Source organism: Seriola aureovittata, chromosome 13 (genome assembly GCF_021018895.1).
Source record: "Seriola aureovittata isolate HTS-2021-v1 ecotype China chromosome 13, ASM2101889v1, whole genome shotgun sequence".
NCBI classification, from domain to species: Eukaryota; Metazoa; Chordata; class Actinopteri; order Carangiformes; family Carangidae; genus Seriola; species Seriola aureovittata.
The window spans coordinates 8568958-8589761 of record NC_079376.1 but is presented as its reverse complement, the minus strand read 5'-3'; the positions used below and the strand labels follow the sequence as shown (position 1 = coordinate 8589761).

General features: G+C 41.7%; 1 protein-coding gene across 4 annotated transcripts in view; it reads right to left on the bottom strand.

Moving 5' to 3' along the window:
* The window catches only part of dnmt3ab (DNA (cytosine-5-)-methyltransferase 3 alpha b), a 41636-nt gene extending 21957 nt beyond the window's left edge, over positions 1-19679 (bottom strand). For 2 of the 4 annotated variants that reach the window (XM_056393088.1, XM_056393089.1), the window contains exons 1-4: positions 18130-18350; positions 14531-14638; positions 9667-10018; positions 4330-4376 (exon numbers count right to left, since the gene is read on the bottom strand). In XM_056393088.1, coding sequence (XP_056249063.1) covers positions 4330-4376; positions 9667-10018; positions 14531-14638; positions 18130-18210 — 588 coding nt within the window. In that variant the 5' untranslated portion in view covers positions 18211-18350. Of the gene's footprint in view, positions 1-2251; positions 2399-4329; positions 4377-9666; positions 10019-14530; positions 14639-18129; positions 18351-19560 lie in introns of those variants that run through there. The other 2 variants (XM_056393086.1, XM_056393087.1) reach the window with 2 other exon arrangements.
* Positions 19680-20804: the final 1125 nt, after the last annotated feature.

Below are 20804 nucleotides of genomic sequence, written 5' to 3'. Positions count from 1 at the left end.
TGAAAAAAAAAAAAAAAAGAGAGATCCTGGAGAAAGTGCAAGATGGCAGTAACCCTTTCAGCCACCATGTCCTCCCTGTTGCAGGAGCATGCAACAGAAAAATGCTCTGTGGCGGGAGTAGAAGCAAAACTGGAGGCTATGCATCACATTACTCCTCAGGAAAAAGGGCTTTGATGCCAAAACAAAGTCTTTGTGCAAATTAGATCAAAGCTTGCAGTGCACCAGATGAGAAAAGGGGGAAAAAACAGGCACAGTCACAATTTGCATCTTGCAAATCCCCTTAAATCTCAGCCCAGTGGAGCCACTTGTTAAAGAAAATCCACCTCTGTTTGGAAAATGTAAACTGCCTACTTGCCTCGTATTTTACGACATTTCACTTGTGGGACTCCGGCATGTCCTGCTAATTTGGCAATATTTCCTCCCTGGAGACATTTTTACGGCCGCTCCCCGAGCCTTCTCCAGAGCAGAGCAGAGCAGAGGGGGGCAGGGAGGTAGAAGAAATGGACGACCCCATGTTGATACTACAGAGACTCCTCATTATGTAACAGATGAGGTTGTACTACATCACATTGCTAGCAAAAGTCACATTTAACATGACTAAATAATGAGCAATGTGGGGAACTTCACATTTATAGAGATTAAATTCACGCTGGATTAATGTTCTACAAAAGAAATCAGAGCTCGGATAAATTGTCACATTTGCTAAAGAAGCAGGGCTGAGTGATCCTTCTGCATCCAGTAAAAATACCTGTGTATTACCAGCAAACCAATCTCACCACAACATTTGATCTGAAGATCAAGCGATACGACCGAAAAGCTCCAAAACCATTACTAATTGGTCTTTGTGGTGAAGAGATTGTTTTGTCAACTGCTGTTTCCAAGGTCAAGAATACACTTACAATCTCACGTTAAGATATCATGGACAACAAGTCCTTAATATGCTCAGAAAAATGGAAAACTGGGCATCTACAATTCCATAGCAACTTGGTAATCTCCATCTGCTGAGGAAGCCCATGAGAAACAATCAAAAGCTCTAGAAGGGCTATAAAAGGAATTTGTGGTGAGATTATTTAGTCAACTACTGTTCTCAGTAATAAACTTTAAACAGTTTGTTATTGCTCTACATTTACAAGGAAATCTCTTTGATGGAAATTTTCCATCAAAGAAATTGTGCAAATAAAATGTTACCAGCAAAAGCCGCGTTTCATCCGACTTAAATCCTGTCGGACAAAGGTTCCCCCTCATTCATTTGAATGTGGCCACTCCGTTGACGCAGTTGGGGTGTCAATGCAAAGGGAGCCAGCCAAAAAAATGCCAGGTCACCTGGCAAAAAAAGCTGAACCCGGCTCAACTTTTGTCACATAGGATGCGTTATCCAGCAACATGCTGCACTGGACAACTTTGATACACATTCCTGGTCGATTACTTACTTACTGCTTACCCTAACCCACAATGTGAACGCTGTACCTCCGTGGTTCCTATTATCATAATTACCATGATAAAAGAAAAAATTACGGCTGTCATGATGACTTTCCAGAGCAGTAAAATCCTCTCTAAAAATTATGAACGCCTCACTCATGTTTTGTTTCAAACTAATGGATCTGTAACTCAAACTGTAAAAAAAAAATAAAAAAAAATGCATGACTGGTTTTGTTGCTAAAAATCTGTTTATGCTAATAACTCACTACCATTCGGGGTAAAAGGGAAAGTATGGCGTGCCCCTGGTGGCCTAATGGTTAAGGTGTGAATGGTTAATAACTGCAATGTCCCCAGTTTGACTCAAGCTGACCCCCCCCCCAAAATGCCTGACTCTCTGCACTGTCAAATATCAACTAAAGGTAAAAATGGTTTCTATTGGGCATTTGGGTGAACTGACCCTTTAATCTAGAATCATTTCACCTCAACTTCAAGACATCAAAAGCACTCAGAATTATAAAAATCTAAATTTACGGCAACATTTTCATCCAGGAAGCATGAATCATGTCAAGGCATCAAACAGATGTGTTCACCACAGCTGCATGTGATTCTCCCTCTGCTAATACAATAGACAAGAACAAAGCCAGGATACGCAGGAGCCGACTGAGCCAATGGCCCTGGAAATCCACTGAAATAAATGGTACCTTCATGAGATATCAAATGACCCATCAAATACACTTGGCTGTGAATACACCACGAGCCCTATCTTTGACCCTGGCAGCTTTAGTCCATGCCTGTCACTCGCCCTGCTCACTATGGTGGCTGGGGTACTCACCTCCATCTTCCACTTGGCCAGCCACTCCTCTCTGGTCCGCTTGCTAATGTAATAAGGGTCACCAGCCTGGAAGGTTATTCTGGGCATGGGCCTCTGACGAAGGCTGATCTCCCAACCAACTCCCCCTCGCAGCCTGCCTCGACCTCCCTGTTTAAGGTGTTAAAAAAAAAAAAAAAAGTTAGCTACTTGTTTTTGATCTTCCATTTAGAGTTTCACTCATTCAGATTTTAGGAAATCTTTGCATCCAATCTGTGACTCGAGCCTGTGAGCCAGACTCTAGTTAACAAGTGAGTAATTTGTGGTTTAGGCGATGGGATCGTCTACTTCTAAAAGATGATGACTCATGTTTGTGTGCCGTTTAGTGCGGTCAGCTTGTGATTTGTCAGGCAGCTAGAAGTGATGCCACAGTGTCTAATCACAACTCCCTGGCAACAATCTAAAGGTCACCAGCACCTAACTGATACAAGGAGCTCCCAAGTGTATTTGATATTTCAAATCTATACACCATTAGGTACCATTTCTTTCACAAGTCCAAAGGCAAGAGAACTAATCAGTTTTTCTGGACCTTGGAGATCGGCGACTTATACCAAGCTTCTAGCCTGGCAATGGTGCAGATACAGTTTACTTTTAGTGCAAGCTTTCACCATACATTTGTGGGAGAGCAGGAGGCAAAAGGTTTAATGGTACACAGAAATAAACTGAAAGCATTAGTTTGATATTTTGAAAAACACTCTTCATTTTCTCACTTCACATCAATTCACTGTCCTGCCAAGAGTTGGATGAAAAGATCAATACCACTCTTGTATCTGTCTGTTCAATATGAACCTGGAGCCAGCAGCTGATTAGGTTAGCTTAGCATAAAGGCTGAATACAGTGGGAAACAGCTAGCATGGCTCCGTCTTAAGATAGCACAATCCACCTGGCAGCACCACTAAATCTCACTCATTAAAACATATCTTCTTTGTGTACAGGAATCCTTCAACATTTTGGGAAACATGTGTTTGCTTTCTTGCAGAGAGCTAGATGAAGAAGAAGAAGATCGATATTCTAATGTATGTATGCAAAATATATATAAAACAGGAACCAGCAGCCAGTTAGCTTAGCTTAGCATAAAGACTGCGAGCACTGAGAAACAGCTAGCCTGGCTGTGTCCAAAGCAAACAAAATCCATCTACCAGCACCTTTAAAGCTCACTAATTAACATGTTATATCTCATTTGTTTATTTTATATAAATCTGAAGTGTAACGCCAGCAAGTCACTGGTCCCAGCCAAGAAACAGTCCGACACAAAAGCCCTCTTAAAACATTGAACTATAAAACAGATTGTGCAGATTAACCAAGCGAGAAATAACATATTCAGATTAAGAGGTGCTTGTAGGAGGATTTTGTTATTGTTGGATAGTCAGGCTAGTTGTTCCTCTTGTTTCCACACTCTATGTTAAGCTTAGCTAATAGACTCCAGCTTAATATTTAACAGATATTTATGAGATTGGTATCAATCTTCTCATCCAACTCTCTGCAACAAAGTAAATCAGCTTACAGTATTTCCAGTATTTCAAAGTTTTCCTTAAAGGCGGTTTATGACACCAGAATTTCTCCCTGTCGCCAGTCTTTATGCTAAGCTAACTGGCTGTTGGCAGTAGATTCATATTTACCTATAAATCCTGAGTGTATTTTCCAAAATGATAAATAATTCCTACTCAGCTACAGTCATGCAAAACAACATGTAAACCTCCACTCATCAAACATACAATCTGTCCTGCAATAGAGAAAAAGTAATAAGACAAGAGAAAGACATTGCTATAACAACACTGGGTGGACTGACGTTTTGACAACATACCAGTATGATGATATCTTCTATTTGGTATTTCTACTCCAAAAAGTCAAGAAAAGCACTTCTGCTTTTGTTCAACCTGCACCACTACCATCTATCATGCTGGCAAGCAGAGGATTCACAGTTTGTGACAGGAAAGATAACTCAGCCCCAAAAAGGAAGCTACAGACTTGGCAAGTGTGAAAGACACCTCATGAGTTACATCAGCAAGAGAACAAAGACACAAACAGAGCAGAAATCTTACCTCGGTCTTGACTGCATCACCCCCATCCTCCTCCTTGTGCTCCACATCTAGAAAGAGGACAGCGACACAATGGATGGCCTGAATCATTTACAGGAGAGTGGAAATTGGCCACATCGGTTATCCCTGCATCTGTGTTAAACTTAAGTGGCTTCTCATTCATCAATAAACCATGTGACACATTTATTAATCCAGATTGTTAAACTCGCCCTCCATATCATCCCATTAACGATATATTTGTCAAGTCAAATGAATAAATCTGCTGAGAGATACTGGCTCTGGAAAACTCCTTATGCATGCTCAAAGTGGTTCTGGGATCACCGTAGCTTGTGCGCTCAGGTGCCATAAGAAGGTTTGATGCAACCCAGAGGGCTTGGATCGGCTGCCCAGGTTATGATGAGTGTGGAGAGGGGCCACGTTTATTTTGGCAAGTGTCACACTTCTGACCTTATATCCCCTCTAAATGAGACACACAGCTGGTTGCTATTAGCATGACCCCTCCCACGCCGCTGACACTGAGCCGTAAAGGCAACAACGTGCTGCTTCACTTCTGTGACTCTGGGGCGGTATACAACCCCCCTGCCAATCTCCAAAGCCCCGACTGCATCACAACATGAATCTCTTCTTGCTGCTGTTGAGTTATGTAGAGGTGGACAATGTAGAAGCTGCTATTTGTCTGTGTTATTTTGAACAGAAAAAGGTGACAGAGGCTTAAAAAAAAAAAAAAAGGTTGTGTGTTGTACCACTTCTCAAATGTCCTATTTTAAGTACAGTGCTGAAAAGTAATTCATTTACTTAAGTACCCTAAGTACAGTTTTCAGGTACTTGCACTTTGAGTTTAAAGGTTCAACTTGACCTTGGAAACAGCCGCTGATAAAATGATCTCACCTCACAGTCTGTTTAGTAGCTGATCTTCATCAGCATATGGCCTTTGCCCAGAAAATCTAAAACTTTTTGTTATATTTAAGAGCACTTAAAGACATTTAAAGTGCTTTAAAACATGGATAAGTGATCTCAAACACAACCGTGAACTTTGGCATATTTTGTCAACTACTTTATACTGTTGCTTACGCTTTTATATTTTAACTTACACAAAATGTTGCAGGCAGAACTTGTATCTGAGCATGCTCAATAACAAGTCATGTAACCTTTAATTACATGAAATATCTACAGGTTTCATCCGGCATTGATTTATCATGATGATTCAGAACTCATCACACTATTGGAACTTTTCTCAGAAGGGAGTGTTTTGCACAGGAAAGAAAATGCCCAACACAGAGGAAGTTGCAAAACCATAATAGAGAGGTGCAGCACCAGGGCAAAGATGATCCAAAATAGCACAGAAAACATTTGGTGAAACGTGCACTGAAACCACAGTCTAATAAAAATGTCTTTAACAGAATAAAAGCTGCAGTTGGGATTTCCCATTAACTTGGCCATGATTTAAGATCTGGAGGTCTACAACAACAAGGGCATGTTATTCATTCTTAAACAGCATTGTTTGCCTGTGTTCAGCAGAGCAGTGAGGGGTTAGCCAGGGAGCATGGATATCACCCAACTGAAGCATGATTCATGAAAACTTTTTCACCCGCAGCAGCAGAAAAACAGATGAGGAAGCCAAAATCAGCTTCATCACAGAAGCTCAAACCAACACCTCTGGTATTACTTTAACAATGATTAATTTGAATGTAAGCAAGTGTTTCTAAAAGCGACCAGGCAAGGTGATATGACACGACTGGAGTATACACACATCATTCAAGCAGCTGTGCCCTAAATTAGCATGATGGCACAGCCTGAGTAAACATGACTATCTGCTTAGTCGAAGCCCAGACACTATCGTAACACTTGAGCCCTGAGAGGCTAAGGACAACTTTTGATGGCATGTTTTCTGCACGGCCAACACTGGCTTGTCAGTGAAGTACCCTACAGACCTGTCCAAACAATAGTCTGCTCTCTTAGCAGCCTCTTCAAGTTGGTTCCATGTGTAGCTGAGCCCCCTGTTCCTCCCCCCACCCCCACCCCCAAACCCCTTGCTCTTTTTTTCCATCACTCTCTCCTGGTCTCGTCGTCCTCATCGGGAATAAGTGACTATATAACAAATCGGTGAGGCGGCGCGGACTGCCAAGGTCATTGGGTTTGTGAGGGGAGCTGGCTAATGTTGCCCACAGAGAGTATACCTTGCCAGTTTGAGCGGGTTCCAGCTCTCGTATTGCTAGAGCTCAGTTCCACTCCAGCCGGAGCTCAAATCCTTCCTGTGCCCTCCAGATGGATAACAGAAACCCTGTTTAGCTGACTATCGATCCACCACACTGCCCCCCACCAAGGACTCTCCTCTCTCAGATGAATGTACATCAACACTCCCTTTATCCAAACTTGTCCAGTTACGGCATTAATTTCTCCTCGCATGTTTATCTTCAGTGCCAGTCTGGTTTGATGTTTAGTACCTCACAGAGAGGGAAATCTATACATCATGCAAGTGCAGCACTTAGCCATTAAATTCTGGGCACTGGGTACTGTGGACACTTTTTGCTGATGTAATCTGAATTAAACGTTTGTGTGGCCATGCACGTGCAGACTTGTGCTGCTTTTTTTGCGCCACAGTTGCCTGTTCTAAATGTCCTTTGTACAAAACCTACAATTTTCACAGTTTGCTTCTTACTTTCTCATTCCCCCAAATGATTTTGACATCACGATTGAAAGAAATCCTACAAATGTTGCATCAGTGTGTCATAGGCATCAAATACTACTCACAAACTGTGACAAACAGTAAAACTTGTGTGTGTGCAGCCTGCAAACAACTAGCTGTCCTTGCTGTGCCATGTTCACACATGTTCTTTTCTTTGACTTTGTGGCTAACGCTGCTCCTGCTAACTACTTGGTTCCTCTTTCAGTTGACCTCAGTCTGCTGTTTTTTGTTGCCTGCCTGCTGTCTGTCTGTCTGTCTATTGTCTGTGGAAACTGTAAAGGGGCTTTTTCCACAAAAGATCTGATACTTGTTACCAACCGTGACTGTGAGTGAGTGTGTGGCCTGTATTGTTTTCCCCTTGTCAGCCTGTGTGTGTCATCACGGTAAAATATGCTCCTGGAGTCATCTACTGTAGCAGGAACCACCACAGAGGTGGTTTTAGGAACTCTAGCAGCTGTTTATGTGCATTTGGACAGATTCTGGCACCGTGGTAGCCTCACAACCATGCAAGACACAGTCAATGATGTCAAGTTCAAATATGGGTGTCGTCCGTCATGACTACTGACTACTCATGGGTCAGAACATCAACATATTGAGGGGCGTCTGGCTGGTGTGATTCTATTGCAAGATGGTGATTTAATGTTGCACTTTCATACGGTTTGGGGACTGAAAACAGATAAATTAGAAAAAAAAATAACGGTCAAAATTGAAGCGAGATACGTTTAGTTCTGATTATCGATTTAGCTCTAAAAATCTTTTTTCCTATTCTTCCTGTAATGCAACCCAAAGCATCGTTGTGTTTAACCCTGTTTGTTTCGTAAAGCCTGATGATGTTGTCAGGGTTATTTCCAAAAAAAAAAAAAAGAAAGACTTTGTACGTGTTTTCACGGGCTGAGTGATTCTCATTATTACTGGAGGAGTGACCCTGAAACAGCTTTTGTAACTAAAAAATTAAAACATGGTCCTGTCACATTCCCCTGCCTCACATTGCTTTAATTCTACATCCTCGTTCAAAACAAAGCAGCGTGCAACAACTGAGAATACACAGATGAAATAAAAATTATATAGATTTATGATATCGATTTTTGTCATGCCCTCTGTGTTCACCACTGTATCATACTAAAGCTGAGCAGGATCTGGATCCAGTGCTCAGAAGTCTTGTAAAGCAAACAGGGTTATCCCTGGTTTCTGCTTGGGAGTAACAGATCCTAGAAGCACTGACCAGGTGAATACAGAGTGCAGACCCAGTTTGTAAAGAGTTCTGGGCACGACGCCATCCACCTGGCAGGGCCCCCGACGGGGAGGCGGCCACAACAGAGACCTGCCAGCTCCCAACAGAGGCTTGTTGCCAGGAGACGAGTCGCTCCTCCCCTGGCTTTATTTACTGCACTCCTCATCAAGGTCAGAGCCGGTGTCTCTGCGGCCGAGAGAGGAGCCACAGAGACACGTGGCTGAGAGAGAGAGATAGGACTGGAAAGCAGGGGAGTGTGTGGGGGGGCTAAGTGATATGGTTAATCTCCATCTTGGACTAAAAACTACCTGTCAACACCACTCTGTCCCAACAATACCCCCTGATTTATATCACCTTTAAATGCTAATTTTATCCACCTCTGCTCTGTGGCTGGTGCAGACTCAGTTGTGTGACCAAAATTCATCAACATAAAACATAAAATAGTTTATTTTAATGTGGACCGTTCGCATTTAAGATAGTTATTACATTGTATGTAATAGTCCAATTTTACTTACTAGTTATTTCATAAGTCATTTAAGTTATGATAATTATTCGAGGAACAAATATGTTGCTGCATTTTGCACTAGAAAAGGTAATGCCACCTTTCTGCTGCTGTCTTTCCTGTTACTGGGCCTTTACTGATAAAATTCACATAATTAGACTAATGATTGTTTTCCTAACTGATTCATCTGATGTTTATTGTCTCTATTCATCATTTTGTCTATAGAAAAATTCCCATAATAAAGCCCCAGGTGACATTTTCTTATTAATTATTTTTTCTGACCGACAATCCATTACCCATAAATACTATTTCCTGTCAGTTGACTAATCAATTAATCAACGGCTTGTTTCAGATCTACACAAAATGAATCACTACTTCAATACTTTTAGCTACAGTAACAGTCCAGATGCAAACGTTCCATATAACCTACACCTACTCTGAATGATCAATACTGTGCTTAACAAGGTTTTGACAGACTCATTATATCTATGATGGCGCTGCACATTCAAATGTCAACTTGCGGTGCATAGTGAAAGCATTTGGGAAACACACCAAGACATTGAGAAGAAATGAGAGGAAGTGAAATATAGCAGTCAAACATTGAGTATAATGAGTATAATATTATTAGTATAAGTAGAGTATAGTATAGTATACAGTATAAGCAGAGCTAATATTTACGAGTGCCTTTCTTCCCAGTGCTGTGCAGCTGCATGAATGCAACACTTTTAGCCTCTGGGTTACTCATCCTGGCAGCGTCAGTGTCATGCTCTGTGTGCGGAGCTGCGCAGACCCACTCAATCTGATTTGCAATTCATTACTCAACCTCTCGGACAAGTCATGTCCATGTGACTTTTCCTCCTGGGTCTGCAGAGAGCAGATCAAAAGATAGCGAAGCTGAGCAAGCGGAGGCCAAAAACTCACATTTCGTTGGGCGCTCCAGTTTCCGCCTCCCTCTTTTCTTGCGCGGTGTTGTCAGGCTGTCTTCCTTGTCTTTCTCCGAGTCCTGCTCTTCCCGGCTGGGCAGGAATCCGTTCTCCTGGGAAGGGCTCAGGATCTGACCATGGGAGCTGTCCTCTGCCCGGCAGGAGGAAGGGTCTCTGGGGATCCCGTTCTCCACCTCCCTCTTCTCCTGTTTGGGAAAACAGGCGTCGGACGTCCTGTCTCTGTGCCCGCCCACGTCTCCATTGTGGACCTGTGCCATGGACGGCCTACCCACCCCAGTGTAGCTGTTGCCCACACCCACACCATCTTTGAGGGAGCCAAAGCTCTCGACCTGCAGGCAGAGGAAAAGAGGCTTGAAATGTTAACATCCTGGCAATCTATCAGCTTTATAGATTGTTATTGCTGTGGCTGTATGTTACAGTTTGATGTTCTGAAGGTGTGCGGCAGTGTTGTGCCTGTCAGCTGTTGTGACATATCACTGGATATACCGAGGCTGTCTGTGCGATAAACAAAACCTTTCCAGGATTTACAACAAATCATCCAGCATGCTTGAAAAAAAAGGTCATCAGAGTGAGTACCAATGAAACAGCTGGCAGTATCAGAGTGGGAATAAGCACTCTTCAGTCTATGTTGGCTAAATGGGCTATTTGAAAGAAAATGTCAATTAAAGCATTCACCCATTTCACATTAGATAAGCTTAATTTCATCCCTTATGCCTCCACAGCTCTATCTGCACAGAATCAAACATGTAGCTCAACTTCTACACTTATTAGTCAGTGAATTATGGCATTTCCCATTTAGCTCTGTTAAACTGGAGTTGTAAACTTCAAAGCCGCGCCAGTAAATCTGCTGTACAGCCATTAACTTGGAAAGAGAGGAAGGGATTACTTTACAGTTCATCAGGTACACTACTGAGCTTCCTGTAGTCATGCATTCATCATTACAGCAGCATGGAAATATGTGAAAAATGTTGGCTGTTTGACAACGGAGAAGTTTTTTCCCTCCGTCCAGTTTGGAACGCCCAGTTAAACTATTTCATTCTATGCAGAGGAGTAAATTCAAAGAGAGCTGACCCATCTGAAGCTGCAGTTTAACTGAAGCGGCAGACATTCAGTTCTTACAGCTAAAAAAAAAGTGCTGGCTGTCTTAGAGGACCTAGAAAAGATTTGTTTCAAATCTAAGTAAATGTGATAGTGTCTCTGCTGCTGCCTAAAAATAGCCATAAAAAAACACACTTTTCAGACAATCCCATTACTGGGTCACTAGGAGCAGAAAGTGGAGCATGTCTTGTGAGATCAGACTGTCAACAGTGATGAGAGCAGCGCTGAAGCTTTCAACTCCTGTAGATGTAGGTGCAGCAGTTTGCATTGAAGCCAGGCGACAGCAACGCCTCAGGAGGCATCTGTCTGTCAACAGAAGATATTTAGCAAACACAAGACCCTGCGCTGGAGGCTAAAAGGTCAAACGTAATCTAATTCTCGCAGAGTGAATAGGCAAACACAATGTAAACTAGCTTTAATGTGACCCAGAGACCTATAAAACGTCTGTGTAATAAATGCAATGCAAATTATGCAGAACAGAGGCACAAAATAAACTTCAGTGAAAGTCGTACTGTATCGTAAAAACTAAGATACATCAAGCCAAAGTTGGTTTTTAAGCATTCCTCGCAGGCCACAAGACTCTAAATGACTTCATCATTGTAGTAACTGAGAACAAATTAACTGTAAATGTTGAACAGTTGCACTGGAGCAGCGCTCTACTAAATCTATTTGACAGAACGAATGAAAACAACAACCCACAACTCAAACAATATTAATATTCTGAATCAATTCATGACTAGAAAAAAGGTTACAGTGTGTGAGTTGGTTTAGGCCCACACACACACACACACACACACACACACACACACACACACAAATGCAAAAGCAGACAGACGGGGAAACAAACAGAAAGTCGAACACATGCACAAACTCAGGCAATATGCTCACACACAAACAGTACACACAACTGTCGCTGAAAGAATTACGCAACAGATTAGTGACCCAGTGAACTACATGAGGCCCCTGCCAGAGGTCGGAGTTCACAGTCAGTAAATCAGGCAGCACAGACATGCAGACAGAGGTCAAAACAAAACACTGACTAATCCAACTTACTGCTGCAGCATTACAACTTCCACAGCATCGTGCTTCCAAATGCAGTGGTATATAACAAGTTAAATAAACTATCAAAGTTGCACTTATCACTATTCTCATTCAACAATGGATCAGGAGAATATATGTAATGTGAAAGGCGTTCACTTGTAGTGATAAACCTATTCATGAATATTATCCAACTTAGAGATCCTTAGCTCTACATAGTGTTTTAGCATCTTTCAGCGCATTCTTTTGGTTTTACAGCCCGCAGCTTTACTGTTTTGGTTCACTCTCACTGCTAATATCAGTGTTGCTTTTGGCAGCAGCAGGTAGCTGTTCTCAGCTAAAAGGCTCTGATAAACCACTGTACACTGTCTGCCCAGCACCAAACTGAAGACAGACACAGTTAGCAACTAGCTAATGAACAAACTGGAGCATTTAGCAGCTAAAAAGCCAGATATTTTCCTCAGAAGTTGGTAGAGAACGAAAAGAGAGCTAAAAGATGATTGGGGAAAAAACTATTAATGCTGCTTCATTAACAATTAATTTTTCATCTTACATATAAAACAACTTGGTTACATGTTAACATGCAGCTAATTTGCCTTAGATAAGATGACGCTTTATTGATCCCAAAGGGGGAAATTAGGTGTTAATATTATATTAGGAATTTAGAGCAGATTACTGAATAATGTGACCAGCTGAGCATTTTGTTACCTCCTTCAGACTAGCACTGAATGTAACAGCCAGGACCCCTGATAGTAAAGAGCAGTTAACAGAAGTTAATATTTAAAATGTAAGACCCTGTGAGATGAGGTGAATGAGTTAATACTTTGCCTTGTTTTGAATTTTTCTGGAGGGCTGGGCTCAGGGGGTTAATGATACACCACCTTTTTCAGCCATTAACAGCTTTACCTTCTGTTTTCTACCAAAGATTCAATAACTGGCACTGATGTCTGTCAGAGAGCCTTCAGTGTCTTTTGGACAGCATTTCAATTTGGCAAGTACATGTTTGAGTGACTGTCTCATTCTGAGAAGAATGACACCAAGAGTCAAACACCCATGTGACTGGAGCATCTGAGTATAGTTTTCCTTTTCTACTATTTCTATTTGACTGTAGTATTGTTATTGGTGCTACCAGCCAGCTGCTGTTAATACACCGACACAAACCCTCAGGGATATCCCCAACATATATTATCGGTAAATATTTTTCTAATCTCCTTTTTTGTTTGTTGTATCACCCTGTGAGAATTAATTAACATGATTTTAAACACAGGCTTATGCAAATGATAATATCTCAGGGAGAGAAAAAATACCCAGATACATGCTGGCCCAAGAGTCATTATTAAATCAGGGCTTTTAACAACAAAAGGCATCACAAACAGATTGCAAATGGTGTTGGTGTAGTGTCGGCATGCATCTTAGAAACATAGTGTAGACTGTGTGATGTTTATTCATGAGTACAAACAGGTACATGTGGTGTGTTAACGGGTTTCTGAAGGCTGGAAGATCTTGTGCAGATATTACTAATCTACTCACTTTAACCATTCATAACGAACATTTAGACTATCACGGCTGGGTTGTGCTTACGGCTGGTTCATATGATCTATCCAAATGTTTATAGCTGTTCCGAAAGGCCACACTTGATAGTGGGTTGAAAAGCCAGACATTCACGGTGTCACATTCTGAATGAATGAATGAATGAAAAGTTTAAACTTAGATACTTAGACACCACCTATTGGCCAGTTGCCGTGTGAAATGGGTGTGAATGTCTGATGGTTGGTTTTGGCAACTCAGTGTGATTATTAGGATGGGGGGGGGAGTTATGATGATCCAACAAGCTCCGTGTTTGAAGGACACAATTACACTCCAACACAAACGCCCTGCACACACACACACACCTTTCTGATGACAGAATGCCGAAGGCTACGTTCGACAGTTCACTTCACGCAGTGAGAAAGTAATCAAGGTGTCTCAGACTCTTTTTCAGTCTTCACAAAAACTATTTCTATCACTTTTCACATGAACAGATGAGTGCAATACCCTGAATGCCCTCCAGGAGAGTCTGAAGACACGCAGTTTACACCCATGTTTAAATGATTGATTGCGTCCGTCCGCTCTCTTTGTCAGCAGAATTCTCACTCTGTCTTTGAGTGTGGCAGTTCAGAACAGCTGCTTTCAGATGTGACTGCATGAACATGTTGTATGACCTAGTTCTTTTTTTTTTTTTTTTTTGCCGTTTCGCCATTTTTTAATTTGACAGTTGACACTGAAGAGGCAGACGGAAAAACAAGTGGAACAAAGGTCCCCAGCTGAAATGAAACTGTAGACACTGTGGCTGAGACCACTCTGCTACCAGGACGCTCTGTATGAACCAGTTCTTATCGAGGATACTCTGCTTAAACCTTAAACCATTTACAACATCATTGGACACTAAAACTGCCCATTAAAACCCAGGCTAAAGAAATTCTTTAAGTAATGGAAGAATCTAAGGCTTATTTCACAAAAATCCCTCATGTGCAAACTAAAGAAATAAATAAGTAGTTTTACGGAATTATTTTATGTTACTGTGCTCAAGGACCAGTTGATATCTGATCTTGACTGATCTTGAATCTTGACATTGTGAAAAACTGACAATAAATCCCTAAAACACAAGAATGAATGAATGAATGGATGTGAATGTAAAGTTTCTGACATGTCAGATCAACACTCACTGGAAACTGCTTGCGCTTTCTTCCAGGCTTGCCAACTTTACAAGAGGCACTATTTTTAGCCAACTTCTCCTCTGTCCTCAGGTCCATGTCCAGTATTGTGCTCTCACCCTGTGAACAAAAAGACCACACCATGATTCAGACACAGTATCCTGCAATAATTGAAGCAACAGTGCACTTGTTCATGGGAATGTCAAGTTTACTTTCAAGGGCTGGATGCACACACGACGCTACATCTCTCCAGGTTATGAGATTGTATTTGTCCAGTGAACTAAGTGGCAGTTCACCTCAGCCAAAGATGCAGCATGAGTGATATTACATCTGCAGGACACACACAAAACTGCACCTCGCTAAAACACTTGAACATTTAAGGAAGGAGGGGCTACAGCGGGTCCTTGAGTGTCTTTGGCTGAGTGGACAATGAGACAGATAGAAATTGAATGACACATTCCTTTGAACTAGGCTGAAGTGAAAGAACTGTGGACGCAGCGCTGACCTTCCACAGACAATCCCCTCTTGACACTGTTACAAAGACGTCAACCGGCCCCCACCTTTCCTTGCTGCAATTTCTTTTTGATTAATAAAACTGTCTGCCCCTGTGAACAAAGCCCCATGTCCGCCACCACCAAGTGCTCCTGGGAGAAAAGATGATCCTAATGTAGATGCTTTGAGTGTCAATATTGACTGAATAGGACCACCAGCACCAGGTCTGAATGCAAATAAGATTGCAAGACCATTCCTGACAGCTGCAGTGGGGGGGAGGGCAGGGTCCTTATTAAATTCCTTCAGTGCTGAATGCAAGATTCCCTCAAAGATAAATGGGCTCCCCGCACAGTTACTGCAAGACCCTCTGCTGACTTGTTGTTAAGTACTTTTATTTTAAGCTGTGACACAGAATAACATGAGAGACAATTACTGTAGGACATTACATGACCTTGTCTTTGTATAATGGATGGCGTTAAATACAGCAAGAACCTTCAGTGACTGAAACACAGAAGAAAAGTAGGGGAGACTAGAGATGGGTACAGCATCCTCAATACCTCCAATAAGAAGCAAATTAGCTTATAACACTTTATACTGCACATGTGCATTTACATCATCTCCCTGCTTAAAACTATCCCAAAACTACCTGGTAACAAGTGGGAAGTGCAAATACAAACTAGCATTTAAGTGTAAAACATATGCTATGCAATCTAAGTAGCAATCAGTGGTACTTTAAACATGTACGTATATCCGTCCCTTTAAGTATCGGCATTTGTGAGTTAGTTTTGCATCCTGGTTTTACAAGGGACGACAAGGTCCATTTAGTAAGTGGTCCTATCACATGATCTTCATCGTGAAATTTCAGTTGTTTTTTTCCCCGTGCACTTAAAGGACCTGTCTTGTAAGGATTTAAAACCCTTTGGCAAACTCATGTGATATCAGAAGCAGCTACTGAAAGGGCCTTGTGGTGAGATTGTTTTCTCAGCTGCTGTTGAGAGTAAACTCTGAACCCCACATTTTAAGTCAACATGGACAAAGAGTCCGTGCTGCGGAAAAAAAAGAAAAGTGAACATATATGATCTCAAGACTATTCTACTACTACTACTACTTCATGACTATTTGGGCGAGGTGTATTATGATGGGGTACTAAGTAACTAAGTAACTGCGAGATCCCCAGTTTGATTCCGATGTTGTCCTGAGACACTTGAGGGTTAATAATGGAAAAACCATTGATGAGCTCCTCTGTTATTGACAGGCTGGAGTGATGTATCACTGCTATCAAACTTTGTGACCTGTGTAAATCCTGGTGTCACCATTTGCACATATATCAAAATGTGTAATGTGTACCACCACCCAGGGAAATTTGCACGTTTGCTTGTTTTCTGTCTCTATATTTTCTACTGTTGAATCAAAAGAGACATAAAAATATTCTTTTAACAAAAATTAGGCTTTGGACACACACATATTCCAACAGACTCCAGTTGTTAAATAATGTAAGAGGTGGAGGATGTTAATAAACAGAGGCATGAATTTCAAAGGTCAGGCCATGTTACTTCCAGCGAGTGTTTGCTCTTAATATGGAATAAATCCATCAACCATTACTGTCCCAGTGTGATAAACTGATTTGCATAAAGAGATGCATGTGATCAGAGTAACTGATGCTGCTGTGATTAATGAGCGCAGGGTTATAACTGATAAAAATGGGAAAATATGATAGAATACTTATCAGTGAATTTCTTGATAAAAATACAGAGGTTGCTAACAAGACTTTAAGGGGTTATTTTAAATGTAGATATGGATGCTTTTGTGTTTTTTTTGCAGATGGTGCTGGTTCATTGTGTGATGATTACTAATACAGAGCCTGGTGCTTTGGTTTTTTCTTACCAGGGCGGCAGAATTTGCATAGATAATAGCACGTTTTGAGTGCAGCCTGGTGTGCAGGCTCATTTGGGAACCACTTACATGGATGACACAATTCAGTGGTGCCTGGCTATCTCTGCAGGAGCAGCCTACACAACACCGCTCATCTAATTCTCAACCTGAGAGCGGAAACACTGAATGAAAAAAAATAACTCGCCATTTTCACACACAGCTTCACCCTAATATTTCCTGGAAAAAAAAGGAAATATGATTTGTTGTAGCCTGGAGTGAACCCTACCACACTGTCAATATCGCTGCACTATTTCTGTCTGGATAGCCGGTTATTTAAGGCAATGTCTGTTGCCAGGCAACAAGACTAAGGGCAGTACTGTCTAATGGGAACGTAGAGGAAGAGGACAGATCCCCCCAGTAAAAGAGCCGTAGAGCAATTCCAGCTCCAGCTCAACCTACACCAGCCAACGCCCACGTCACCAACCACCATTACAACAAGCAAATGTCACATAATACAGCTGCACGTCGCCACAGCCTCCTCGTGATGCTGCTAACGCCGCCGCTGTGGAGCAACGGTGATGCTGCAGTTACACAAGGCCTGTGATAATGAGTCTGTCTGCATCATGAGAAGTGACATGGCACGCCTCATGCTGGTGGATGCTTCAGGAAAAAAAATCAGACCATCAATCAATACAACCAAGTCTATCGCAGTAAATCTTTGGATTACAGAGATCAATAAGGAATTAGCTTGACTGACTGATTAACTCCATTCATAAAATTGGGAGAATTTTTAATTGGCATGAAGTAACTGCACAAACCAATTTTTCTTTTTTATCCATCACAATAATAACACTATTACACTGTTATTTGACTTAAACCCCTGTGATAGACACACATATTCATGCACACTTACGTACACATTCTCTTTATAGATATTTTAGTGATAAAAATACTAAAAGGCACTTTGTACTACAGCAGTGTTGGAGTGAATAATCTCCTTTCAAATCAGCTCTGAGTGAGTTTGAGGCTCTTTGCAGTGATGGACTGTCAAATCCAAATTAATCAACAGCTTTGCTCAAGTCATTCAAAAAACCAAAACATGACTGAATGAACTCTTTAAACCCGCGGGCTATAAAGCTGAGAGATCCTGAGCCATTCACTGACATGCCAAGCTTCAGAGGAGTCTCCGAAATTCCTTACGCGAGACTCCTGAGGCGCACTTTTTATATTTCACACGTGTTTCTTACCATTCTGTTTCCAGGTGAGTCGGTGAAGTCTGAGCCTTTGAATGCAGTGGTGTTGGTGTTGGTGACAGTGTTGGACGGCATCGTTGAAGAGTCTTATGGGATTATGGGTAATGTCTGATGATGGGCTGATTTAGATGAGGGGGGAAGTTTCAGGTGAGGATGAACTCAAAGGAATAAAAAAAAGAAAGAAGTGAGAGATGATCCTTCTTCTCTCCGCGCTCCTGGAAGATAAAGAAGAAACACAACAAATCAGCTTCTCACACATTAGATCCACTTTAGTTTTACATTAGTGCTGTGATGCTTTGATTCAGAGGTGACCGGAGTTTCATGCAGTGCATATTTCACCAAATCAATTTAGTTAAAATCTTATTTTCTGCCATAAAGAGGCACTTTCTGAGCATCAGCTTTCTCTTTGTGACTCATATAGGAAGCTCCCATGCTGAGATAGCCTATAGGATACTGTATGCCTGCTCTCGCCTATAGGGCCTGGGCCACTTTTTACATCAAATGGATGTATGGACGTACAGTACTTGACATTAAATGGCTGCTAGCTGCACAATAACTCGAATAATGCTGCAAATGAAACTGAGGATGATCATAAAGGTTTATAATAATATTATTCATATTTAATTTTCACCTCTAGAGTCTGGGTTAAAGTTACTCCAGCAGTCAGCCATGCGCACACAGCGGAGCCACAGTTACACGGTGGAACTCGTGGAAATGTGCTAAAATAATCATAGGCCTATGTATCTATATTCACACAGGACGTTTCCACGAAAGGGTTAAGTCCAGACTAATGACAATCGCTTGTGATTTATTTAGAGGGTCTAATGAGCTGCTGGGATTAAGTCCTAGCTGCTGAAAAATAATTGCAGGCAACAGCCAGAACGCGTTATCTTGAAAAATGTAATTTATTATAAGGCCACACATGCGTTTAAAGTCAGCGCATTTCCATGCACACCAAACTACAATCAGTGCAAACGCTCACATTGCTGCGATCGACTGACTTGCATTTGTAATTCCATTGGCTATGCGTTCAAATTGCAAAGTTTTAGACGTCTTTTTTGCAGCAAGGGAAGTCTGCAATATGACCCAGGGGATTGTGGTCTTTTACAGGCCACGGCCACTGAAGGATAAACCCCCGATATTTTTTCTTTATTTTTTCTTTTATTTTAATGAGCCCAGTGTTTTAAGGAGCCGCGATACTGATTCTGTGCTGTAAATTTTGTCAAGCTCAAGTACACATCGCGATGTCCAATCAGCACATCTGCAAAAAAGCAAACCCTAAATCGCTATTTCCCTATTTCCATCGAGCGCCTTCCGCTCTCGGGGCTTTCACGTTTTTGTTCACATAGAGGTTACCCTTCCTGCGCGGTTACTGGTGCCGGGTTAAACGGATTTAAATGCGTGAGTCGCTGTGTGTTTCGTTACCCGATTTTCCCAAGTCCCAGGCCTGACCCTTTTTGTCTCGCTTGCTCCCGGAGCCTCCTTCCTCTTCTCTCCCCGTCCTCCACCTCCCCAGCCCGCCAGCTCCTCGCCAGATGCGCCGCTCTCACTGCAGGGGCCTGCCGACGGTCTTACTGCTGCCACCGGGTCCTAAAGCCGTCCGCTTCTACACCGTGTCCACCACATTTTGACGGGGTGGGGAGGCGAGGTGAAGGTTGTCTCAGACTAATAACTAATTATAAAGCGCAAAACCCCAAAATACACACACAGCTATATTAAGCAGATGTACATTCATATGATGTTAACTCAAATGCCCCCTTAAAAAAACATGTTTATTAATTAATTATTAGATTATTCTATTTGACAATGACAGATGCCTTTTTTTATGCCTTACAATACTAAACGTCATAGTACAGTAAGGTTTAAAAACGTTTATACCTTCCTATACTATGACATTTTTATCCCTTTCTACACTATGACTTTTTTATACTTTCCTATACGATGAGTTTTTATGACTTACTATACTATGACTTTTTTATGCCTTTACACTTAAATATCAGCACCCAGTTTTAAAACTCCCATGCTTCATTTCAGAACTGGACAAATTAATGTCCCCTAATTTGCCTGTGCGAAGTGGCGTGCCCCTCTCTAATTTACACTTATTTAGAGTCTGTGTACATCCCTGCATGGAACCTCGTACAATGATTAGGTGCCACTGTGAAGGCCAAACATGGAGAGCTTTTACCTGTTTTGGACCCTTAAGAAAAATGTGTTTGACCCCATTGACCACTGATTCCTTCATGTGCACTACATGGTCACACAACAGTCACAAAGGCACCCATGAGGTGGAAAGTGGAAATCATTGCCATACAGTGTTTTTTGTTTTGTTTTTTTTATAGTGTTATGTGATACTGAAAGATAACACTGGTAGAAATGTGGTGTGCTAAAAAGTAACACAACAAAGCAGGACACAAGGCAACAGTTTTATATTTTCTTGTTTCCAGTCAGTGGGTAAAGTATCAATGAATTATATTTCACTACATTTAAAATTACTGAAAGGCAGTGCAGTTTCTTTCTTTTGAAAAGGCCATAAAATCTACACAACCAACAAATATACAACAAACCTGCACTAATGTTCTTTAAATGACCACAGGAACCTGGGGAGACTTCCCATTTTAATTTGCTTCATTTAAGGGCCCCCTGGTGGTTGTGGGGCCCTAAGCAGCCAT